At 53.7% G+C, this 25290-nt stretch overlaps 1 protein-coding gene across 1 annotated transcript; it reads left to right on the top strand.

Annotated features, from left to right (window-relative positions):
- Positions 1 to 6921: 6921 nt before the first annotated feature.
- Positions 6922 to 9650, top strand: LOC132814283 (zinc finger protein 239-like; the record flags this gene model as incomplete). The annotated part of the gene is made up of 1 exon (XM_060823469.1): positions 6922 to 9650. A coding segment is annotated over one exon (1044 nt), but the record flags the coding sequence as incomplete, so codon positions are not given.
- Positions 9651 to 25290: the final 15640 nt, after the last annotated feature.

The raw sequence follows: 25290 nt of genomic DNA, 5'->3' as shown, positions 1-25290 counted from the left end.
GGGGGGGGGGGCTGCTGCTGGCCGTGGGGAGGTGGTGGCCATGGGAGGAGGGAGTCCTGGCCGTGGGGGAGGTGCTGGCCGTGGGGGGGGGTCCTGGCCGTGGGGGGGCGCTGATGGCCGTGGGGAGGTGGTGGCCATGGGGAAGTGGGGGGTGGGGTGGTCCTGGCAGTGGGGGAGGTCCTGGCCGTGGGGGGGGCGCTGCTTGCCGTGGGGAGGTGCTGGCCGTGGGGGGATCCTGGCCATGGGGAAGTGCTGGCCGTGGGAAGGTGCTGGCCGTGTGGGGGGGGGGGGGGGGGTTCCTGGCCGTGGGGGGGGTCCTGGCTGTGGGGAGGTGCTGGCCGTGGGAAGGTGCTGGCCGTGGGGAGGGGGGTCCTGGCTGTGGGGAGGTGCTGGCCGTGGGGAGGGGGGTTCCTGGCCATGGGGGGGTCCTGGCTGTGGGAAGGTGCTGGCCGTGGGGAGGGTGCGGGCGTCCTGGCCCTGGGGGATCCTGGCCGTGGGTGGTCCTGGCCCTGGGGTTCCTGGCCGTGGGCAAAGGCAATGTGTCCCTTTGATTCCTGCTTTTCCAGTGTGAATGAGATGATGGCGTTAACCCCACCTTCGGGCTCAGCATCTACCCACCATCTCCTACACTCACTCAGTGAGTCTGCCTCCCATCCTCAGTCAGACTCAGTACAGCTCACCAGTTTACCCACCGTATGGGACAGACAGAAACCTACATCAGCTCTTACACACACACAGCACAACATCCCCGACACTGTCCACCCCCCCCCCCCCCCACCCCCCCCCCCCCCCACCCCCCCATCCCAGGGACAGGGACAGGGACAGCACGGGGTTAGATACAGAGTAAAGCTCCCTCTACACTGTCCCCCCATCCCAGGGACAGGGACAGCACGGGGTTAGATACAGAGTAAAGCTCCCTCTACACTGTCCCCCCCCATCCCAGGGACAGGGACAGCACGGGGTTAGATACAGGGTAAAGCTCCCTCTACACTGTCCCCCCCCATCCCAGGGACAGGGACAGCACGGGGTTAGATACAGGGTAAAGCTCCCTCTACACTGTCCCCCCCATCCCAGGGACAGGGACAGCACGGGGTTAGATACAGGGTAAAGCTCCCTCTACACTGTCCCCCCATCCCAGGGACAGGGACAGCACGGGGTTAGATACAGGGTAAACCTCCCTCTACACTGTCCCCCCCCATCCCAGGGACAGCATGGGGTTAGATACAGAGTAAAGCTCCCTCTACACTGTGCCCCCCATCCCAGGGACAGGGACAGCACGGGGTTAGATACAGGGTAAAGCTCCCTCTACACTGTCCCCCCCCATCCCAGGGACAGGGACAGCACGGGGTTAGATACAGGGTAAAGCTCCCTCTACACTGTCCCCCCCCATCCCAGGGACAGGGACAGCACGGGGTTAGATACAGGGTAAACCTCCCTCTACACTGTCCCCCCCCATCCCAGGGACAGCATGGGGTTAGATACAGAGTAAAGCTCCCTCTACACTGTGCCCCCCATCCCAGGGACAGGGACAGCACGGGGTTAGATACAGAGTAAAGCTCCCTCTACACTGACCCAATGAAACTAGAGACAGAGTAAAGCTCTGAGGGTGAGACACACATGTGGGAGTGACCTCATGGGGGGGACCCAGGGGGTGAGACACATGTGGGAGTGTCCTCATGGGGGGGACCCAGGGGGTGAGACACACATGTGGGAGTGTCCTCATGGGGGGGACCCAGGGAGTGAGACACACGTGTGGGAGTGTCCTGATGGGGGGGACCCTCTGGTGGTGAGACACACGTGTGGAAGAGTCACATGACCACACCCGGAAGTCTGGGTTCCCGCAGAGCCGTGGGAACATCTGAGCGCTGACGTCACAAAGGAAGCGCAAACCTCACAATTACCGTCTGTTTTGGTTGAAGGAAGCTGGCCCCGCCCCACCGCCGCTACAGCCTCGCCCCATTGGTTAGAGGCTCCGGCCAGTCCGCCTGGACGCCCATTCATCTGATTGGTCGCGGCTCCCGTCCATCAGATCTGGTCCGGCGCCCCGTCCCGCCCACCACCAAGACAAGGCCTCACCCGATTGGTTGGAGGACCAAGTCGGGTCCTCCGAGCTCCGCGGTCACCCCATTGGCCGGGGCGCTCCGTCAACCGGCGAAAGGCCGCGGCCGTCGATCGTTGGGATCTGTCTCCGTCTCTGCTCCAGGTCCGGCTCCCATTCACCGATTCGGACCCCGCTCGCCGTGTGTTCCTCGGGGACCGGTTAATTTTTTTTTAAAAATTCCGCCCCGCCCGGCGGTGTGGTTGGGGGCGGGGAGGTGCCGCGGACCCGCCCACCGCTGACAGGGGTCTGTCTGTTGGGTGGGGGTGGGGGCGAAAGAGGGGTGACGGTTGGTGAGCATGCGCAGTGCAGAGGAGCGTTGACGGTTGACGAGCATGCGCGCTGCTGTCCCCGCTGGCCCCCGTCGAGCCGCGCGTGGCCGGGAGCGTGCTGCGGCGCGTGCGCGGAGGGGGGGCGTGGCTGGCGGCTGGTCAGGACCCTTGGCAAGAATGCCGAAGTCAGGGAGGCCGTTTGGTCAGGGGGAGCTGAGGCATGGTGACATTGCAGGAGCTGGGCACTGTTGCATTCGGCTGTGGATGCGGTGACCACCGGCAAAGTGCTGATGGCGATCAGCAGTTAACTGCCAGGAATGTGGACGTGGTGACCGACAGGGTACACGCTGATGATGATCGGCAGTTAACTGCCAGGAACGTGGACGTGGTGACCGACAGGGTACACGCTGATGACGATCGGCAGTTAACTGCCAGGAACGTGGACGTGGTGACCGACAGGGTACACGCTGATGACGATCGGCAGTTAACTGCCAGGAACGTGGACGTGGTGACCGACAGGGTACACGCTGATGACGATCGGCAGTTAACTGCCAGGAATGTGGATGTGGTGACCGACAGGGTACACGCTGATGGCGATCAGCAGTTAACTGCCAGGAACGTGGACGTGGTGATCGATAGGGTACACGCTGATGACGATCAGCTGTTAACTGCCAGGAATGTGGACGTGGTGACCGACAGGGTACACACTGATGTCCATCGGCAGTTAACTGATGGGAATGTGGACGTGGTGACCGACAGGGTACACGCTGATGACGATCGGCAGTTAACTGCCAGGAATTTGGACGTGGCGATCGACAGGGTACATACTGATGGCGATCAGCAGTTAACTGCCAGGAATGTGGACGTGGTGACCGACAGGGTACACGCTGATGACGATCAGCTGTTAACTGCCAGGAATGTGGACGTGGTGACCTACAGGGTACACGCTGATGACAATCGGCGGTTAACTGCCAGGAATGTGGACATGGTGATTGATAAGATACACGCTGATGACGATCAGCAGTTAACTGCCCGGAATGTGGACGTGGTGACCGACAGGGTACACGCTGATGTCAATCGGCAGTTAACTGATGGGAATGTGGACGTGGTGATCGATAGGGTACATGCTGATGACAATCGGCAGTTAACTACCAGGAATGTGGACGTGGTGATCGATAGGGTACACGCTGATGACGATCAGCAGTTAACTGCCAGGAACGTGGACGTGGTGACCGACAGGGTACATGCTGATGACGATCAGCAGTTAACTGCCAGGAATGTGGACGTGGTGATCGATAGAGTACATACTGATGACGATCAGCAGTTAACTGCCAGGAATGTAGACGTGGTGACCGACAGGGTACACGCTGATGACGATCAGCAGTTAACTGCCAGGAATGTAGACGTGGTGACCGACAGGGTACACGCTGATGACGATCAGCAGTTAACTGCCAGGAATGTGGACGTGGTGATCGATAGGGTACACACTGATGATGATCGGCAGTTAACTGATGGGAATGTGGACATGGTGATCGATTGTGTACCACACTGATGACGATCGGCAGTTAACTGCCAGGAACGTGGACGTGGTGACCGACAGGGTACACGCTGTTGACGATCGGCAGTTAACTGCCAGGAACGTGGACGTGGTGACCGACAGGGTACACGCTGATGACGATTGGCAGTTAACTGCCAGGAACGTGGACGTGGTGACCGACAGGGTACACGCTGATGACGATCGGCAGTTAACTGCCAGGAATGTGGACGTGGTGACTGACAGGGTACTCACTGCTGATGATCGGCCGTTAACTGCCAAGACTGTGGACATGGTGATCAATAGGGTACAAGCTGATGACGATCGGCAGTTAACTGCATGGAATGCGGACATGGTGATCAATAGGTTACACACTGATGATGATCGGCAGTTAACTGTAAGGAATGTGGACATGGTGATCGATTGTGTACCACACTGATGACGATCAGCAGTTAACTGCCAGAAACGTGGACGTGGTGACCGACAGGGTACACGCTGATGACGATCAGCAGTTAACTGCCAGGAATGTGGACGTGGTGATCGATAGGGTACACACTGATGACGATCAGCAGTTAACTGCCAGGAATGTAGACGTGGTGACCGACAGGGTACACGCTGATGACGATCAGCAGTTAACTACCAGGAATTTAGACGTGGTGACCGACAGGGTACACGCTGATGACGATCAGCAGTTAACTGCCAGGAATGTGGACGTGGTGATCGATAGGGTACACGCTGATGACGATCGGCAGTTAACTGCCAGGAACGTGGACATGGTGACCGACAGGGTACACGCTGTTGACGATCGGCAGTTAACTGCCAGGAATGTGGACGTGGTGACCGACAGGGTACACGCTGATGACGATCGGCAGTTAACTGCCAGGAACGTGGACGTGGTGACCGACAGGGTACACGCTGATGACGATCGGCAGTTAACTACCAGGAATGTAGACGTGGTGACCGACAGGGTACACGCTGATGACGATCAGCAGTTAACTGCCAGGAATGTGGACGTGGTGATCGATAGGGTACACGCTGATGACGATCGGCAGTTAACTGCCAGGAACGTGGACATGGTGACCGACAGGGTACACGCTGTTGACGATCGGCAGTTAACTGCCAGGAATGTGGACGTGGTGACCGACAGGGTACACGCTGATGACGATCGGCAGTTAACTGCCAGGAACGTGGACGTGGTGACCGACAGGGTACACGCTGATGACGATCGGCAGTTAACTGCCAGGAATGTGGACGTGGTGACCGACAGGGTACTCACTGCTGATGATCGGCCGTTAACTGCCAAGAATGTGGACATGGTGATCAATAGGGTACAAGCTGATGACGATCGGCAGTTAACTGCATGGAATGCGGACATGGTGATCAATAGGTTACACACTGATGATGATCGGCAGTTAACTGTAAGGAATGTGGACATGGTGATCGATTGTGTACCACACTGATGACGATCGGCAGTTAACTGCCAGGAATGTGGACGTGGTGACCGATAGGGTACATACTGATGATGATCGGCAGCTAACTGCAAGAAATGTGGACGTGGTGATTGATAGGGTACATGCTGATGATGATCGGCAGTTAACTGCCAGGAATGTGGACGCGGTGACCGACAGGGTACACACTGATGACGATTGGCAGTTAACTGCCAGGAATGTGGACATGGTGACCGACAGGGTACGAGCTGATGACGATCGGCAGTTAACTGCCATGAATGTGGACGTGCTGACCAATGGGGTTAATACTGATGATGATCGGCAGCTAACTGCAAGAATGTGGACGTGGTGACCAACAGGATACACACTGGTGACGATCAGCAGTTAACTGCCAGGAACGTGGACGTGGTGACCGACAGGGTACGTGCTGATGACAATCGGCAGTTAACTAGGAGAAAGTGTGGACTGCAGATTCCGGAGATCAGAGCTGAAAAATGTGTTGCTGGAAAAGCGCAGCAGGTCAGGCAGCATCCAAGGAGCAGCAGAATCGATCTTTCGGGCATTCCTGAAGAAGGGCTTATGCCCGAAATGTTGATTCTCCTGCTCCTTGGATGCTGCCTGACCTGCTGCACTTTTCCAGCAACACATTTTTCTGATCGGCAGTTAACTGCCAAGAAAGTGACCATGGTGATCAATGGGTTACACGCTGATGTCAATCGGCAGTTAGCTGCCAGGAATGTGGACGTGGTGATCGATAGGGTACACACTGATGACGATTGGCAGTTAACTGTCAGGAATGTGGACATGGCGATCGATAGGGTACACACTGATGACGATTGGCAGCTAGCTGCAAGAAATGTGGACGTGGTGACCGACTGGGTACACACTGATGATGATCGGCAGTTAACTGCCCGGAATGTGGACACGGTGACCGACAAGGTACACGCTGATGACGATCGGCAGTTAACTGCCAGGAATGTAGACACGGTGACCGACAGTGTACACGCTGATGACGATCGGCAGTTAACTGCCAGGAATGTAGACACGGTGACCGACAGGGTACACGCTGATGACGATCGGCAATTAACTGCCCGGAATGTAGACACGGTGACCGACAGGGTACACGCTGATGACGATCGGCAGTTAACTGCCAGGAATGTAGACACGGTGACCGACAGGGTACATGCTGATGACGATCGGCAGTTAACTGATGGGACCCATTTAAAATTGAAGTTCAGCGGGATTGTGTGGGTTGGGAAGGGGGCTTGAGGTTCCACGAGCTTCCTTGGTCAGATCTCTGGTGTTGACCACTTGTAAATCCCTGTTCTTTTTCCCCTGCACCCCCCCCTCGTCCCCCACCATTCGACGTCACCCCCATTTCCATTCTGATTCACTCCGTTCTGGCTTTCAGGGGATCCGGTGATGGATGGTCCGCAGCGGACAGCAAGCCCGGAGCACAAGCGGAGTGGGGCGGAGCCCGAGGAGCCGGGAGGCAGGCTTGACGTGCCGGGAGGAAGAGGGAGTGTCGCCGCCGCTACCGGCCGAGAAGGGGGAGGGGGTGGTGCCGGGGGGGCGGGCAAGGCCTACGTCTGCCCACTGTGCGGCCGCGGCTTCACCCAGTCGTCCAACCTGTCGCGGCACAAGAGGAGCCACAGTGCCGAGCGGCCGTGCACCTGCCAGGTGTGTGGCAAGGGCTTCCTGTACCCCTCGCAGCTGAAGACCCACATGCTGGGCCACAGCGGCGAGAAGCCGCACTCCTGCCCCCACTGCGGCAAAGCCTTCTCCCGCATGTCGGGCCTGCTGACCCACCAGTGGGTGCACACCGGCGAGCGGCCCTACATCTGCCCGGTCTGCGGCAACGGCTTCACCGACCCCTCCAGCCTCAGCGTCCACCGACGGGGTCACACCGGTGAGCGGCCCTACGTCTGCGCCGACTGCGGCAAGGCCTTTGCCCACTCCTCCACCCTCCTGGCCCACCAGCGGGTGCACACGGGCGAGCGCCCCTACGTCTGCCCGGACTGCGGCAAGGCCTTCACCCAGTCCTCGGTGCTGGTCGCTCACCGGCGCCTGCACACGGATGAGCGGCCCTACGTGTGCGCCATGTGCGGCCGGGCCTTCGCCCAGTCCTCCTCGCTGCTCACCCACCAGCGGGTGCACACCGACGAGCGCCCCTTCGCCTGCCCGGTGTGCGGGAAGCGCTTCCGCTGGCTCTGCAACCTCCATACCCACCGGCGTACCCACACCGGTGAGCGCCCCTTCGCCTGCCCGCTGTGCGGCAAGCGCTTTGTGGACTCCGGTAACCTGCAGGCCCACCGGCGGCTGCACGCGGGAGCCAAGGAATTCTCCTGCACCGTGTGCGGCAAGGCCTTTGTCCAGCAGGCGGCGCTGCTGGTCCACCACCGGGTACATACCGGCGAGCGGCCCTATGTCTGTGCCATCTGTGGCCGCGGCTTCGCCCTCTCCTCCACCCTCGCCATCCACCGGCGCCGCCACACCGGGGAGCGGCCCTTCGTCTGCTCCGTCTGCGGCAAGGGCTTCTCGCAGTCCTCCGCCCGCCTGAAACACCAGCGGGTACACCTCACCGAGGGAGCCGCCCGGGAGCCAGCCTCGTGATCGCTCCCTGCCTTCCCCTCCCACACCCACCCTCTAACCGACAGCCTCCCGCCAGCAGCCCAGGAACAAACACAAAGTCCCGAGGACAGGGGGAGGGCTCGGCTGGATTGGGAAATCCCAGATGAGTTGGATCATCAGGTCTTGGAGCAAAATCCGGGTGTGCTCTGCTGATGGATTCCTGGCTGCTGTGTCTCCCAACTCCCTTCTCCTGCTTTCTCCCGGTAACCCTCATTCATGTCTCTCTCTGTCACACACACTCAATCACCTGCTGCCCCCGCCACTCCCTCACTGTGCCCTCAGGTCCCGGTCTCTCCCGCTGTGGGGGGGGTAACATCTTCTCCATGCCCACTCTCCCCTGGATCATCCCCTCACTGTGCCCTCGGGTCCCAGTCTCTCTCGCTGTGTGGGGGTAACATCTTCTCCATGCCCACTCTCCCCTGGGTCATCCCCTCTCCGTGCCCTCGGGTCCCAGTCACTCCCGCTGTGGGGGGGTAACATCTTCTCCATGCCCACTCTCCCCTGTGTCATCCCCTCACTGTGCCCTCGGGTCCCGGTCTCTCTCGCTGTGGGGGGGTAACATCTCCATGCCCACTCTCCCCTGGGTCATCCCCTCACTGTGCCCTCAGGTTCCCAGTCACTCCCACTGTGGGGAGGGTAACATCTTCTCCATGCCCACTCTCCCCTGGATCATCCCCTCACTGTGCCCTCGGGTCCCGGTCTCTCCTGCTGTGGGGGGGGTAACATCTTCTCCACGTCTGCTCTCCCCAGGTCTCTGGGTATGCTGTCTGTTTCAATCAAATCCCTCCCCCATCGCCAGGATCCTTCCCGTAAACCTCCGGACGCCTCCCCGAAGCCAGCACCCCCTTCCTGAGATACAGGGTCCGTAACTGCTGACAGTATTGCAAATGCAGTCTGCGCTGAGCCTTAAACGCGTATTCCTGCCCATCTGCATCTGCCTTCCGGGCTGCACGTTAACCCGAGGAGAATCCCGGACCAGGATCGCCTCCCCCTCCACTTCGGAAGGAGAGTCACGTTGGACTGGAAAGCTCGACCCTGCCCACGTTCCTCTCCCCTTGTGAATAACACACAGAGCATCCCCAGTGCCCTCTGATCTCCCAACACCCACAAGTCTCTGCCTCACACTACGGTGAGCTTACACCCGGATGTTCGAGTCGGTCAAGGGTTGGGGCTGGGGTGACCAGAAGTGAAATTATCCGGGATGAGGGAAGCCCTTCCAATTAGTCGGAACGTTTGGAGCGGCCAAGGGACTTGGGAATGGGTGGGAGACTGGTCCATGCAACACAGGACGCCAGCACATGGTGGCAGGTGAGAGTGTCAGTGCCAGGAGATCTCACTGCCACTGTACCAGGTGCTGGTGGGACCACACTGTCAGCAGTTTTGGGGCCCCTTGTTTCTTCAAGAAAAGATGTGACTTTACCAGAGGCAGTTCAGAGAAGTTCCCCAGGATGTCCCCTGGTCTGGAGGGATTGTGTTCTGAGCACAGGTTGGCACCCGACTCTCGGGGATTTGGGAGAACAGCAGGTGATCTCATTGAAACCTGTCGAGTTCTCACGGGGTTTGACAGGCTCAGTGTGGAGAGAATATTCCCCACCATGGGAGAATCTAGGAAGAGAGGACCTCGTCTCAGAATGAGGGGGCGTCAATTTGACCAGAGTTCTTGGGAGGGGGGTGTTGAGGGGGGAAGGGGTGCAGAGTCCTTCTGGATTATAGAATCCCCACAGTGTGGAAACAGGCCCTTCGGCCCAACAAGTCCACACCGACCCTCCAAAGAGTAACCCACCCAGACCCATTCCCCCTTCCCCTATTATTCGACATTTGCCCCTGACTAATGCACCTAACCGACACATCCCTGGGCGCTACGGGCAATTTAGCATGGCCAATTCACCTGACCTGCACATCTTCAGACTGCGGGAGGAAACCGGAGCACCCGGAGGAAACCCACGCAGACACGGGGAGAACGTGCAAACTCCACACAGACAGTCGTCCGAGGCTGGAATCGAACCTGGGTCCCTAGCGCTGTGAGGCAGCCCCCATGCTTCCCTTAAAACTCACCCCTTAAGTATATTTAACGCTGAGATAGCGAGATCCCTGATCAGCCAGGGAATGGCACAATGCAGAGAAAATGCAGGAAAGTGGGCGTGAGAGTTTCAGATCAGCCATGATCCTGGTGAATGGTGGAGGGGCCGAATGGCCTACACCTGTTTCTTACAGTAATAAATAGGAGCAGGGTGAGACCATTCAGCCCCTTGAGTCACCTCTGCCATCCAACGAGAACATGGCTGATCCACCTCAGTAACATCTTCCTAGCTTTGTTCACCCATTGAGAGGACATGGGCATCGCTGGCTACAAGCCCGTGTGTATTCCCCATCCCTCATTGCCCTTGGGTGCGGGCAAGCCCATTTGGCAGGGGGCTTTACCATCCCCATGTCTCTCACTGTTGTTAATGTCAGTGGTGAGTGCACTCAGTGACGGAACTTCACAGCTCTCTGAGGCAAAGAATTCGAGAGATTCTCTTCCCTCAAGGTGAAGAAATTCCTCTTCATCCCAACACCATTACCCTAGCCTCAGCCTCTTGGATATAGCCCTGACTCCACCCAGGGTTAACGCCCTTACTGTTTACGTCCTGTTGTATTTAATCACACAGACCACCTCTCATTATTCAGAATATGGTGTAATCCCGTTTAATGTATCCTCACCGGAGAGTTCTGGCAGCGGACGGGCTTTTGGCAGGGCATTCCACTCACCACCCACTCTCTCGGTGTAAAGAACCTGCCTCTGACATCTCCCCGAAACCTTCCTCCCATCACCTTAAAATTATGTCTCCCTCGTGAGAGCCATTTCTACCCGGGGAAAGGTCTCTGACTGTTCACTCTATCTCTGCGTCTCATCATCTTGTACACCTCTATCACGTCATCTCTTATCCTGCATCGCTGCCATGGGAAAAAGTGCCCAGCTTTCTCATCCTTTCTTCATAAGACATGCCTTGCGGTCCAGGCAGCATCCTGGTAAATCTCCTCTGCACCCTCTTGAAAGCTCCCACGTCCTCCCTGGGCTGGTGGATTTCCTCCCCATCGGTGAGCTGGTTACGGTGTCATTTGCTAAGGTCACGGAGATTGAGGTTTGGAGGCTAAAATTTCACATTCCTCAGAACTAGCTTGCGCCAGGGAAGTTACCATCACACCACCCATCTTGCCCAGCGGGGGAGTCCAAAATACAGCAGTTGGATGTCAGTACGTTAATGGGATGTTTCCAACCAGCTGTCACAGAGAGGTAACACAAAAACACAGCGAGGACCAGAAAGGTACGGATTCCAGTTCCATAATTCTCTGAGGAAGGAACAGAGAAAGTAGACTGGCTCACGCGGTAGATGTGATCTATTAGGATAAACCTTTCATGAACGGGTATGGAATTGGCAGCTGACCATTCATGTAAGGTGGCACAGTGCATATTGATAGCGAGGCGAGGGAATACTTCGGTGCATGGGAGAAGGCCAGTATGTCACCTCTGCCCAGGCTGAGGGAGCGGGCACTGTCGGAGGGTCAGTGCTGAGGGAGTGCCGCACAGTGGGAGGGTCAGTGCTGAGGGAGGGGGCACTGTCGAAGGGTCAGTGCTGAGGGAGCGGGCGCTGTCGGAGGGTCAGTGCTGAGGGAGTGCCGCACAGTGGAAGGGTCAGTGCTGAGTGAATCGGAGGGTCAGTGCTGAGGGAGGGGGCGCTGTCAGAGAGTCAGTGCTGAGGGAGTGGGCACTGTCGAAGGGTCAGTGTGGAGGGAGGGGGAACTGTCGGAGGGTCAGTGCTGAGGGAGGGAGCACTGTCGGAGGGTCAGTGCTGAGGGAGTGGGCACTGTTGGAGGATCAGTGCTGAGGGAGTGGGCACTGTTGGAGGGTCAGTGCTGAGGGAGCGGGCACTGTCAGAGGGTCAGTGCTGAGGAGGTGAGCGCTGTCAGAGGGTCAGTGCTGAGGGAGTGGGCACTGTTGAAGGGTCAGTGCTGAGGGAGTGGGCCCAGTTGGAGGGTCAGTGCTGAGGGAGTGGGCGCTGATGCAGGGTCAGTGCTGAGGGAGCGGGCGCTGTCGGTGGGTCAGTGCCGAGGGAGCGGTGCACTATCGGAGGGTCAGTGCTGAGGGAGTGGGCACTATCGGAGGGTTAACGCTGAGGGAGTGGGCGCTGCCGGAGGGTCAGTGCTGAGGGAGTGGGCACTATCGGAGGGTTAGCACTGAGGGAGTGCCGCACTGTCGGAGGGTCAGTGCTGAGGGAGTAGGCGCTATCGGAGGGTCAGTGCGGAGGGAGTGGGCACTGCCGGAGGGTCAATGCTGAGGGAGTGGGCACTATCGGAGGGTCAGTGCTGAGGGAGTGGGCACTGTCAGAGGGTCAGTGCTGAGGGAGCGGGCACTGTTGGAGGGTCAGTGCTGAGGGAGTGGGCACTGTCGGAGGGTCAGCACTGAGGGAGTGGGCACTGTCGGAGGGTCAGTGCTGAGGGAGTGGGCACTGTTGGAGGGTCAGCGCTGAGGGAGTGAGCACTATCGGAGGGTGAGCGCCGCACTGATATCTGTCCAGTATCCTGATCTATATATATATATTCATTGACCACCATATTCCCTCATTGTGGACCTCTCTATCATGTGGGAATTCTCGGTCCTGTATCCGTGAACTGGATGTGCACTCTGGGGAATGAATCCCTGTGCTGCTGCTGGTATTTATTACTGAAAACTAAACAGGCAAGGCCTCTGACGGTTTTAGCAAAAGGACAGGGAAGGTCCATGCCTGTGCCAACAACCCTATTCTAATCCACTCCCATCTGCCTGCACACGTCCATCCCCCTTTATTCCCTCTGCCTCTTCATATTTTCTGTCCAGTTCACTCTTAAATGTCGTATCTATCATTTTCCCTGTCAATGCATTCCAGGTCCCTCCCACCCTCTGGGTCAAAACAAACTCCCTTCACAATCTTTTGAATTTCCCCAGCCTCACCTTAAAGCCAACACCCCCCAGGATATAACATTTCCGCCCTACCCATACCTGTCATCGTTTTATATATTCCTATCAGGTTGCCCCTCCAGCCTCTGATGGTCCAGCATAAACAATCCAAATTCTTCCAGTCTCTCCTTATAGTGAATTAGATTCCAATCCGGGCAACGTCCTGGTAAAACCTCTTCTGCACCCTCTCCATATCCTTCCCACAGTGCAGTGACCAGAACGGTCCCAATGTTGGGTGACTTCAATAGAAACCATTAAAACCGGGGAAAGCAGATCTGTAATGATAGCTGCTGGAGAAACTCAACAGGTCTGGCTTGAGACAGGAACAGAGTTAACATTTCAAGTCCAGTGGGACTCCTCGGCAGAACCCCAGAATGTCTTCACTTCCCAAAGATGAGTCGTGTCAGACTTGAAATATCTATGTTTCTCTCTCCACGGATGTTGGCATTCCTACTGAGCATCTCCAGTAAGACATCGTCTAAGACTCTGACCAATATCGTGTTTGTCAATAACTCAGGAGAGAGGGAGTGGTGCTGTTGGGAATGAGCCTGAGAATCTGGCTGGATGTGTGGTTTGGAGGGAGGGAGGCCTTGAGGGATGTCTGTGAAGGGGATTGGTCAGAGGGAAAGAGTCAGCAGATGGTGGGTTCATCCCTCCTAGTCATCCAAGGAGACTGTCCCAAGGCACTAGCCAGCTGGCTTCCCACCCTCTGGAAACCGGAGGGCGTTGAAAGCAGGTTTTGTTCCCCGATCACCTTCCACAATCCCAGCTGGGGATCTCTTGACCTTATATTGTCTCTCATTCCAGCAGCATTCCGAGTTTGAAGTCATTCCTGTTCCCAGTCCTCTCATTCCTGAGATCTGCCACAGCCCTCTGTGCTCCTCCTATTTCCTGGAAGCCCGGTCAGCATGGATGCGTTGGGCCGAAGGGCCTGTTTCCGTGCTGTGCACCTCTTATGACCGGGAGCATCCGCTGATTCCTGACCACTCCTCCGTAAGTGGCCATGCCGTTAACTCTGCAGAGGCTGAAGTTCTGGCGTTACCTTCCCAAATGCCTCCATCTCTCTCTGTCCTGCTTCCACCCAGCCTTGTTAAAACCCACCTCTCAGACTGAAGCAAGCCCATGCTCTGGTCAGCTGGCCCATGTGTCTGCCCTGGGATGTCTCTTTACATTAAAGAGCCCATGTCGCATGGCATTGTCTTTCTCTCGTTCTGTCACGGCCGTGTTTGCAATATTTGTTCCGTGTTTTTGATGTGACCAATTATGTATGTTGACTGTCTGTTTCGGAATAAAAACAGTTTGCCATCAGGTGTCTGTAACAAACGACTAAACTTAATTTGAGGGTGAGGTGAGAATGAGATTGAGACTGTATTGTGGCATCAAGGAGCGCTAGTGACACTGCTATCGGAGACAAACTCTCCACTGGTTGGAGTCATATACCTGGCTGTAGTTGGTGAAGGTCAGTCATCTCAGCTCCAGGACATCTCTGCTGGAGTTCCTCAGGATGGTGTCCCAGTTCCCAACCATCTTCAACTGCTTCAGCAATGACCCTCCCTCTGTCAGAAGATCAGGAGTGGGGGATGTTCACCACTGACTGTACTATGTTCAGCATCATTCACCGTGACCTGAAGCAGTCTGTGTTCAAATGTAACAAGACCTGGACAGTATCCAGGCCTGGGCTTAGATACATCCAGTAACATTCACATCACACAAATGCCAGCCAATGGCCATATACAATAAAAAAAATCTAACCACTGCCCCTTGATATTCAGTGACATTGACGCCCCCACAATCAACGTCTTAGGGATTACCTGTGACCAGAAACTCAACTGGACCTGCCATATAAACACCAGCGGTTGCAAGAGCAGGTCAGAGGCCAGGGATCCTGACCCCCCCCCAAAGCCTGGCTGACATTGACAAGGTCTGAGTCAGGTGTGTGATGGAATGCTCCCCACTTGCCCTGGATGGGGGCAGCTCCCACACCATCCAGGGCAAAGCAGCCCCCTGCTTGATTGGCACGGCATGCTCAAGCATCCCCTCCCTCCAGGAGCAGCATTGTGTACCACCGACAGGAGGCACTGTGGGAATTCAGTCAGGCTCTTTCGACAGCACCTTCCAAATCCCCATGACCTTTTCCATCTGGAAGGACGGGGGGTAGCTGATACACGGGAGCAAGTTCCCCTCCTCCAAGCCACTCACCATCCTGACTTGGACATATATCGCCATCCCTTCGGTATCACTGGGTCAAAATCCCGGAATTCCTTCCTGAAGTGACGCTTTGTGGGTCTATCTACAGCACACGGAATGCAGTGGTTAAGATGGAATTTCGCCCCCACCTTCTCAGGGGCAGGGCGATAAATACTGGGCCCAGCCAGTGACATTCATAAATAAAAGCAAAGCGCTGAGTTTTGGGGAGTCACTGTTCTTTATTTACAGCCCTTCAGCCCATCATATCCACCTATCATTAAACAGCTATCTGTTCTAATCCCCCTTTTCAACACTTGGCTTCTAACATCCCATACACAGAAACTGCTTGGGAATACAGTGAGCAACCATACCCATACTACCTCCCCACCTCATAAACCTCACAGCCAACTGGTTGTGGATTGGACCTGCCTCCCATTCAAGCAAAAACAGGAGTTGCTGGAGAAACTCAGCAGGTCTGGCAATGGAGAGAAAGCAGAGTCAACGTTTCAAGTCCAGTGACCCTTCATCAAAACCAATAGCAGCTCGGGAAAGGTACTGGGTGACACGGTGGCTCAGTGGTTAGCACTGCTGCCTCACAGCACCAGGGACCTGGGTTCAATTCCTGCCTTGGGGGACTATCCACGTGCAGTTTGCTCGTTCTCCCCATGTCTGCGTGGAGTTCCTCTGGGTGCTCCAGTTTCCTCCCACAGTCCAAAGCTGTGCAGGTTAGGGTGAATTGGCCGCGCTAAATTGCCTGTGTGCTAGGTGCATCATTCAGAGGGAAATGGGTCTGGATGGGTTACTCTTTGGAGGGTCGGTGTGGACTTGTTGGGCCTGTTCCCACACCTTAGGGAATCTAATCTAATGCGTAGGTTAGGTGCATTAGTCAGGAGTCAGAGGTTGAGTAATAAGGTTGGGGAATGGGTCTGGGTGGGTTACTGTTCGGTGCGGACTCGTTGGGCCGAAGGGCCTGTTTCCGAACTGGAGGGATTCCAAAATAAAACCTGAAGGTGTAGTGGGAGTGTGGAGAGGTGAAGGTGTGAGCTGAGAGTTGGAGATGGCTCTAACACCCAATATTGGGTCCCCAGGTGGAAGACGTACTGAGAGACTGATCCAGCTGTCCGAAGACAGAGAGATTGACCACAGGGAACACAGTTGTGTGGCAACACAGCAGGAAGCTCAGAGGAAATGGTCACTGGCCCCAAAACATTGACTCTCTCTGTCTCTGCGGATGCTGCCAGACCTGCTGAGTTTCTCCAGCGATTTCTGTTTCTGCTCACTGGAGGCTAGGGGCCATTTATCTTTTCCCCAGACAAAGCTGGGTGGGGGGGGGTTCTGCGAAACCCAGCAATTCCAAACAAGGAACGGAAACTGAAAGCAGAGACCACCGGAGAAACTGAGCGGGATGAACAGCATCGGCAGAAAGAGAGAGAGAGAGAGAGAGAAACAGAGGACAGACAGCAGCTCGGGTAAAGCCCAGGGACCTGGAGTCCTGAAGGACCATCTCTGGAGGTGAAACGTTTCTCTCTCCCTCTCCCTCTCTCTCTCACTCCCTCCACAGATACTTCTCTCTCTCTCCCTCTCTCTCCCTCTCCCTCACTCCCTCACTCCCTCCACAGATACTGCCAGATCCATTGGGCTTCTCCAATGATTCCTGTTGCCGAAACAATTAATGCCTTTGAGATGTGGGAGCGAGAGGAGGCAACAGCACTCCCACCATGGCTGATCTGATCATCCTCAACCCTGCTGTTCCTCATAACTCGATTCCCTTCCTGATTAAAAATCTCTCTCTCTCTCTCTCTCGATCGAGAATATACTCAATGACTGCAGTAAAGAATTGCACAGAGTCACTCCCCTCAGAGCGAAGTAATTCCTTTCCATCTCTGCCCGGTGTTTTTAAGTGGTGACCCCTTGGGTCTCGAATCTCCAACAAAAGGAAACAGCCTCTCCACGTCCACCCAGTCAAATCCCCTCAGCACTTAGGGCCGGAATGGCTTAGTTATGTTTATATTTCTGTTCAGTCAGTTCTGACTCTTAACTCCAGGAAATTCAGACCAACCTAACCCTGTCTTCCTTTTCCTCAAACGGCTCGTTCCAGATATTAATCATACAATCCCTACTGTCTGGAAGGAGACCCAACAAGTCCACACCAACCCTCCAAAGAGTAACCCAATCAAACCCATTCCCCAACTGCTCTATGTTTATGCCTGACTAATGCACCTCACCTGCACATCCCTGGGCACTATGGGTAATTTAGCACGGCCAATCCACCCTAACCTGCACATCCCTGGGCACTATGGGTAATTTAGCACGGCCAATCCACCCTAACCTGCACATCCTGGGCACTATGGGTAATTTAGCACGGCCAATCCACCCTAACCTGCACATCCCTGGGCACTATGGGTAATTTAGCACAGCCAATCCACCCTAACCTGCACATCCCTGGGCACTATGGGTAATTTAGCACAGCCAATCCACCCTAACCTACACATCCCTGGGCACTATGGGTAATTTATCACAGCCAATCCACCCTAACCTGCACATCCCTGGGCACTATGGGTAATTTAGCACGGCCAATCCACCCTAACCTGCACATCCCTGGGCACTATGGGTAATTTAGCACAGCCAATCCACCCTAACCTGCACATCCCTGGGCACTCTGGGTAATTTATCACGGCCAATCCACCCTAACCTGCACATCCCTGGGCACTCTGGGTAATTTAGCACGGCCAATCCACCCTAACCTGCACATCCCTGGGCACTATGGGTAATTTAGCATGGCCAATCCACCCTTACCTGCACATCCCTGGGCACGATGGGTAATTTATCACGGCCAATCCACCCTAACCTGCACATCCCTGGGCACTATGGGTAATTTAGCATGGCCAATCCACCCTAACCTGCACATCCCTGGGCACTATGGGTAATTTAGCATGGCCAATCCACCCTAACCTGCACATCCCTGGGCACTATGGGTAATTTATCACAGCCAATCCACCCTAACCTGCACATCCCTGGGCACTATGGGTAATTTAGCACGGCCAATCCACCCTTACCTGCACATCCCTGGGCACGATGGGTAATTTATCACGGCCAATCCACCCTAACCTGCACATCCCTGGGCACTATGGGTAATTTAGCATGGCCAATCCACCCTAACCTGCGCATCCCTGGGCACTATGGGTAATTTAGCATGGCCAATCCACCCTAACCTGCACATCCCTGGGCACTGTGGGTAATTTATCACGGCCAATCCACCCTAACCTGCACATCCCTGGGCACTATGGGTAATTTAGCACAGCCAATCCACCCTAACCTGCACATCCCTGGGCACTCTGGGTAATTTAGCATGGCCAATCCACCCTAACCTGCACATCCCTGGGCACTATGGGTAATTTATCACAGCCAATCCACCCTAACCTGCACATCCCTGGGCACTATGGGTAATTTAGCATGGCCAATCCACCCGAACCTGCACATCCCTGGGCACTATGGGTAATTTATCACGGCCAATCCACCCTAACCTGCACATCCCTGGGCACTCTGGGTAATTTAGCATGGCCAATCCACCCTAACCTGCACATCCCTGAGCACTATGGGTAATTTAGCATGGCCAATCCACCCTAACCTGCACATCCCTGGGCACTATGGGTAATTTAGCATGGCCAATCCACCCTAACCTGCACATCCCTGGGCACGATGGGTAATTTATCACGGCCAATCCACCCTAACCTGCACATCCCTGGGCACTATGGGTAATTTAGCATGGCCAATCCACCCTAACCTGCACATCCCTGGGCACTATGGGTAATTTAGCATGGCCAATCCACCCTAACCTGCACATCCCTGGGCACTGTGGGTAATTTATCACGGCCAATCCACCCTAACCTGCACATCCCTGGGCACTATGGGTAATTTAGCACAGCCAATCCACCCTAACCTGCACATCCCTGGGCACTCTGGGTAATTTAGCATGGCCAATCCACCCTAACCTGCACATCCCTGGGCACTATGGGTAATTTATCACAGCCAATCCACCCTAACCTGCACATCCCTGGGCACTATGGGTAATTTAGCATGGCCAATCCACCCGAACCTGCACATCCCTGGGCACTATGGGTAATTTATCACGGCCAATCCACCCTAACCTGCACATCCCTGGGCACTCTGGGTAATTTAGCATGGCCAATCCACCCTAACCTGCACATCCCTGAGCACTATGGGTAATTTAGCATGGCCAATCCACCCTAACCTGCACATCCCTGGGCACTATGGGTAATTTAGCATGGCCAATCCACCCTAACCTGCCCATCCCTGAGCACTATGAGTAATTTAGCATGGCCAATCCACCCGAACCTGCACATCCCTGGGCACTATGGGTAATTTAGCATGGCCAATCCACCCGAACCTGCACATCCCTGGGCACGATGGGTAATTTATCACGGCCAATCCACACTAACCTGCACATCCCTGGGCACTCTGGGTAATTTAGCATGGCCAATCCACCCTAACCTGCACATCCCTGAGCACTATGGGTAATTTAGCACGGCCAATCCACCCTAACCTGCACATCCCTGGGCACTATGGGTAATTTAGCATGGCCAATCCACCCTAACCTGCACATCCCTGGGCACTATGGGTAATTTAGCATGGCCAATCCACCCTAACCTGCACATCCCTGGGCACTATGGGTAATTTAGCATGGCCAATCCACCCTAACCTGCCCAACCCTGGGCACTATGGGTAATTTATCACGGCCAATCCACCCTAACCTGCACATCCCTGGGCACTATGGGTAATTTAGCATGGCCAATCCACCCTAACCTACACATCCCTGGGCAGTATGGGTAATTTAGCATGGCCAATCCACCCTAACCTGCACATCCCTGGGCACTATGGGTAATTTAGCATGGCCAATCCACCCTAACCTGCACATCCCTGGGCACTATGGGTAATTTAGCATAGCCAATCCACCCTAACCTGCACATCTTTAGATTGTGGGAGGAAACCCACGCAGACACAGGGAGAATGTGTAAGCTCCACACAGACAGTGTCCTGAGGCAGGAATCAAACCCGGGTACCTGGCAATGTGAGCCAGCATGCCACCCTGAATCTAATAAATTAAAACCAGTGTATGAACTAGAACCAATCTGTGGTTACTTCTAAGTTGGTTACAAGTTGCAGTTCCAACAATTTACTGAGAATGATTTCCCTGGTCATTATAATTTTTTTGAGTTCATGATTTACAGCTATTTCCTGGATGTTACTTGCATCCTCTCTGGTGTGGACCATTCCAAAATATCTGTTCAATCCATCTGTCACCTCTTCATTGAGTCATAGAGATGTACAGCACGGAAACAGACCCTTTGGTCCAACCCATCCGTGCCGACCCAGATATCCTAACCTAATCTGGTCCCATTTGCCAGCATCTGGCCCATATCCCTCCAAACCCTTCCTATTCATATACCCATCTAGATGCCTCTTAAATGTTGCAATTGTCCCAGCCTCCACCACTTCCTCTGGCAGCTCATTCCCCACATGCACCACCCTCTGGGTGAAAACATTATCCCTTAGGTCCTTTTTAAATTTTTCACCCTCACCCAGAACCTATGCCCTCTAATTCCACCTTGTCTATTTATTCTATCCATGCCCCTCATGGTTTTATAAACCTCTACAAGGTCACCCCTCAGCCTCCAGGGAAAACAGCCCCAGCCTGTTCAGCCTCTCCCTGTAGCTCAAACCCTCCAACCCTGGCAACATCCTTGTAAATCTTTTCTGAACCCTTTCAAGACTAAGTTCAACCCTCTGTCTTGTGCTAATCTTTTATCGACAGAGCCACTTAATCTTTCCTAGCTTAGTAAATACCTCATACCCTTCAATATTCAGGTACCCAGCAAAGTTAAGTTGCAGGCACATCTCAGTTATGGCTTTTAGATCGTACCTACTTAGCTCAATTTGAGATCCCTCAGGGTTCCCGCCCAAGTTGATAGGATTGTTGAGAAGACATATGATGTTTCGGCTTTCATTAACAGGGGGACTGAGTTTCAGACCAATGAGGTTATGCTGCAGCTCTATATAACCCTGGTCAGACCAGCCTTGGAATATAGTGTCCAGTTTTGGTCGCCTCATTGTGGGAAGGATGTGGATGGTTTAGAGAGGAGTGCAGAGGAGATTTACTGGGATGCTGCCTGGATTGGAGGGTGTGTCTTATGAAGAGAGGTTTGAGTGTGCGAGGGCTTTTCACACTGGCGAGAAGAAAGAGAGGTGACTTGTTAAAGGTGTACAAGATAATGAGAGGCAGAGAGAGAGTGGAGAGCTAGAGACCTTTCCCCACAGCAGACATGGCTGTCACTAGGTGATTGAAGGAAGGTTTTGGGGAGATGGGTGTGTGGAATGCACTGCCAGCAGACTCAGAAACATTCGGGACATTTAAGCTGCTGCTGTATAAGCACACGGATGGCAGTAAATCGATGGGTGTGATTAGGTTAATCTTAATTAGATTAGATAAATGCCCAGCACAACATCATGGGTTGAAGGACCTGCGCTGTGCTGTTTTATGTTCTAAGTTTCACAACATCCTTCTGATAGTCCGGAGACCAGAATTGCACGCAGTGTTCCAACAGTGGCCTAACCAATGTCCTGCACAGCCGCAACATGACCTCCCAACTCCTGTAGGAGAAAGTGAGGACTGCAGATGCTGGAGATCAGAGCTGAAAATGTGTTGCTGGAAAAGCGCAGCAGGTCAGGCAGCATCCAAGGAACAGGAGAGTTGATGTTTCGGGCATGAGCCCTTCTTCAGGAATGAGGAAGGTGTGCCAAGCAGGCTAAGATAAAAGGTAGGGGGGAGGGACTTGGAGGAGGGGCGATGGAGATGTGATAGGTGGAAGGAGGTCAAGGTGAGGGTGATAGGCCAGAGTGGGGTGGGGTCGGAGAGGTTAGGAAGAAGATTGCAGGTTAGGAAGGCGGTGCTGAGTTCGAGGGATTTGACTGAGACAAGGTGGAGGGAGGGGAAATGAGGAAACTGGAGAAATCTGAGTTCATCCCTTGTGGTTGGAGGGTTCCTAGGTGGAAGATGAGGCGCTATTCCTCCAGCCATTGTGTTGCTATGGTCTGACGATGGAGGAGTCCAAGGACCTGCATGTCCTCGGTGGAGTGGGAGGGGGAATTGAAGTGTTGAGCCACGGGGTGGTTGGGTTGGTTGGTCCGGGTGTCCCAGAGATGTTCTCTGAAATGTTCAACTCCTGTACTCAATACTCTGACTAGTAAAGGAAAGGTCTACCAAACTTCACTATCCTATCTACCTACGACTCCACTTTCAAGGAGCTATGAACCTGCACTCCAAGGTCTCTTTGTTCAGCAACACTCCCTAGGACCTTACCATTAAGTGTATAAGTCCTGCTAAGATTTGCTTTCCCAAAATGCAGCACCTCACATTTATCTAAAATAAACTCCATCTGCCACTCCTTAACCCATTGGCCCATCTGGTCCAGATCCTGTTGTAATCTGAGATTTTGGTTAAGAAAAAGAAGAAAGCATATGTCAGGTACAGACAGGATAGACCGAGTGAATCCTGAGAAGAGGATAAAGGAAGTAAGAGTATATTTAAGAGGGAAATCAGGAGGGCAAAACGGGTACATGAGGTAGCTTTGGCAAATAGGGTTAAGGAGAATCCAAAGGGTTTGTACAAACATGTTAAGGATAAAAGGGTAACTAAGGAGAGAATAGGGCCCCTCAAAGATCAGCAAGGCGGCCTTTGTGTGGAGCCACAGGAGATGGGGGAGATACTAAATGAATATTTTGCATCAGTGTTCACTATGGAAAAGGACATGGAAGATAGAGACTGTGGGAAAATTCTAAGCTGGTCTGGCCTACAGAACTCCCATCCTTACCTGGTCTCGCCTCATGTGACAGCAATGTGGTTGACTCTTAACCGTCCTCTGGGCAATTCGGGATGGACAGTAAATGCTGGCCTGGCCAGAAACGTCCTCATCTCATGAACGGATAAACATTACTCATTTCGTATCTCCCCCATCTCCTGTAACTCCACACAAAGGCCGCCTTGCTGATCTTTGAGGGGCCCTATTCTCTCCCTAGTTACCCTTTTGTCCTTAATGTATTTGTTAAAAACCCTTTAGATTCTCTGTTTGCCAAAGCTATCTCATGTCCCCGTTTTGCCCTCCTGATTTCCCTCTTAAGTATACTCCTACTGCCTTTATACTCGTCTAAGGATTCCCTCGGTCTATCCTGTCTGTACCTGACATATGCTTCCTTCTTTTTCTTAACCAGACCCTCAATTTCTTTCGTCATCCAGCATTCCCTATACCTCCCAGCCTTCCCTTCCACCCTGACAGGAATATACTTTCTCTGGATTCTTGTTATCTCATTTCTGAAGGCTTCCCATTTTCCAGCCGTCCCTTTCCCTGCGAACATCTGCTCCAATCAGCTTTTGAAAGTTCTTGCCTAATACCCTCAAAACTGGCCTTTCTCCAATTTAGAACTTCACCTTTTAGATCTGGTCTATCCTTTTCCATCACTATTTTAAAACAACTAGGATTATGGTCACTGGCCCCAAAGTGCTCCCCCACTGACACCTCAGTCACCTGCCCTGCGTTATTTCCTAAGAGTAGGTCAATTTTTGCACCTTCTCTAGTAGGTACATCCACATACTGAATCAGAAAATTGTCTTGTACACACTTAACAAACTCCTCCCCAACAAAACCCTTAACACTATGGCAGTCCCAGTCGATATTTGGAAAGTTAAAATCCCCTACCATAACTACCCTATTATTCTTACAGATAGCTGAGATCTCCTTACAAGTTTGTTTCTCAATTTCCCTCTGACTATTGGGGGGTCTATAATATAATCCCAAAAAGGTGATCATCCCTTTCTTATTTCTCAGTTCCACCCAAATAACTTCCCTGGATGTATTTCCGAGAATATCTTCCCTCAGCACAGCTGTAATGCTATCCCTTATCAAATATGCCAATCCCCCTCCTCTCTTGCCTCCCTTTCTATCCTTCCTGTAGCATTTGTATCCAGGAACATTAAGCTGCCAGTCCTGAGCCATGTTTCTGTAATTGCTATGATATCCCAGTCCCATGTTCCTAACCATGCCCTGAGTTCATCTCCCTTCCCTGTTAGGCCCCTTGCATTGAAATAAATGCAGTTTAATTTATTAGTCCTACCTTGTCCCTGCCTGCCCTGACTGTTTGACTCACTTCTGTTCTCAACTGTACCCATCTCAGATCGATCTCTTTCCTCACTATCTCCCCAGGTCCCAGCCCCCCACCTTACTAGTTTAAATCCTTCCCAGCAGTTCTGACAAATCTCATGCCAGTATATTAGTCCCTTCCAATTCAGGTGTAATCCGTCACTGCTACCCCAGAAGAGGTTTAACTCTGAGATCCCCATTCTCTGTCCCTTCCTGAAGTTCTCGGTTTCTCATTTAATTCCTTCCTCCGCCACCTTCTTCCAGTCTTTGATTCACCAGAGTTTTTGAAATCTGGGTCCTCGCTCCCATTATTCGGTGGCACCGTGAGTGGGCAGATCCGCGATTGCAGCGAGTTCAAAGTGATTGGCAAAGCAATCTATCATCTCGAGTGTGATCAGGCTCTGCAGTGCACCCCTCACCCCTCCTCCTCCAAAGGTGTGGTGGAGCTGGATTCAGTGATCATTTTGAAGGGGCTGGATAGGTTCGAGAGACCGGGACTGCTTTCCTTAGAGCAGGGAAGGCTGGGGTTGGGTCTGATTGAGGTGGACACAGTTTGGAGGGACATAGGCAGGGATTAACGTTTCCCCTTAGTGATGGGGTGAATAAATTAAACCGAAAGGACAGCATTTGAGAAGGTTTCTCACTGCCTGTGAGGCTGGTAAAAACCAGCAGCACTCTAGACATTGGCAAAGTATTCAGATGAAGCTTACAAGGCCAAGGGACAAGTGCTAGAAAACGGGATTGCAAGAGATGGATATTTAGTGACCAACATTTCCATGCTCTCAACTGCTGTGACCTGGAACATGTTGACCAAGTCATTGGTATGCAAAGATTCAATAGGTATTTCCAAGAGGGATCAATCATTTAAAGTTCACCGTGTTGATAACCAGCAATTATAAATCACAAGCACTGGTTGTCACATATCAATGATCC

Source organism: Hemiscyllium ocellatum, unplaced genomic scaffold (assembly GCF_020745735.1).
Source record: "Hemiscyllium ocellatum isolate sHemOce1 unplaced genomic scaffold, sHemOce1.pat.X.cur. scaffold_783_pat_ctg1, whole genome shotgun sequence".
In the NCBI taxonomy this organism is placed as follows: domain Eukaryota; kingdom Metazoa; phylum Chordata; class Chondrichthyes; order Orectolobiformes; family Hemiscylliidae; genus Hemiscyllium; species Hemiscyllium ocellatum.
The sequence above is the reverse complement of the archived record's forward strand: the minus strand, read 5'-3'. Positions and strand labels throughout refer to the sequence as shown.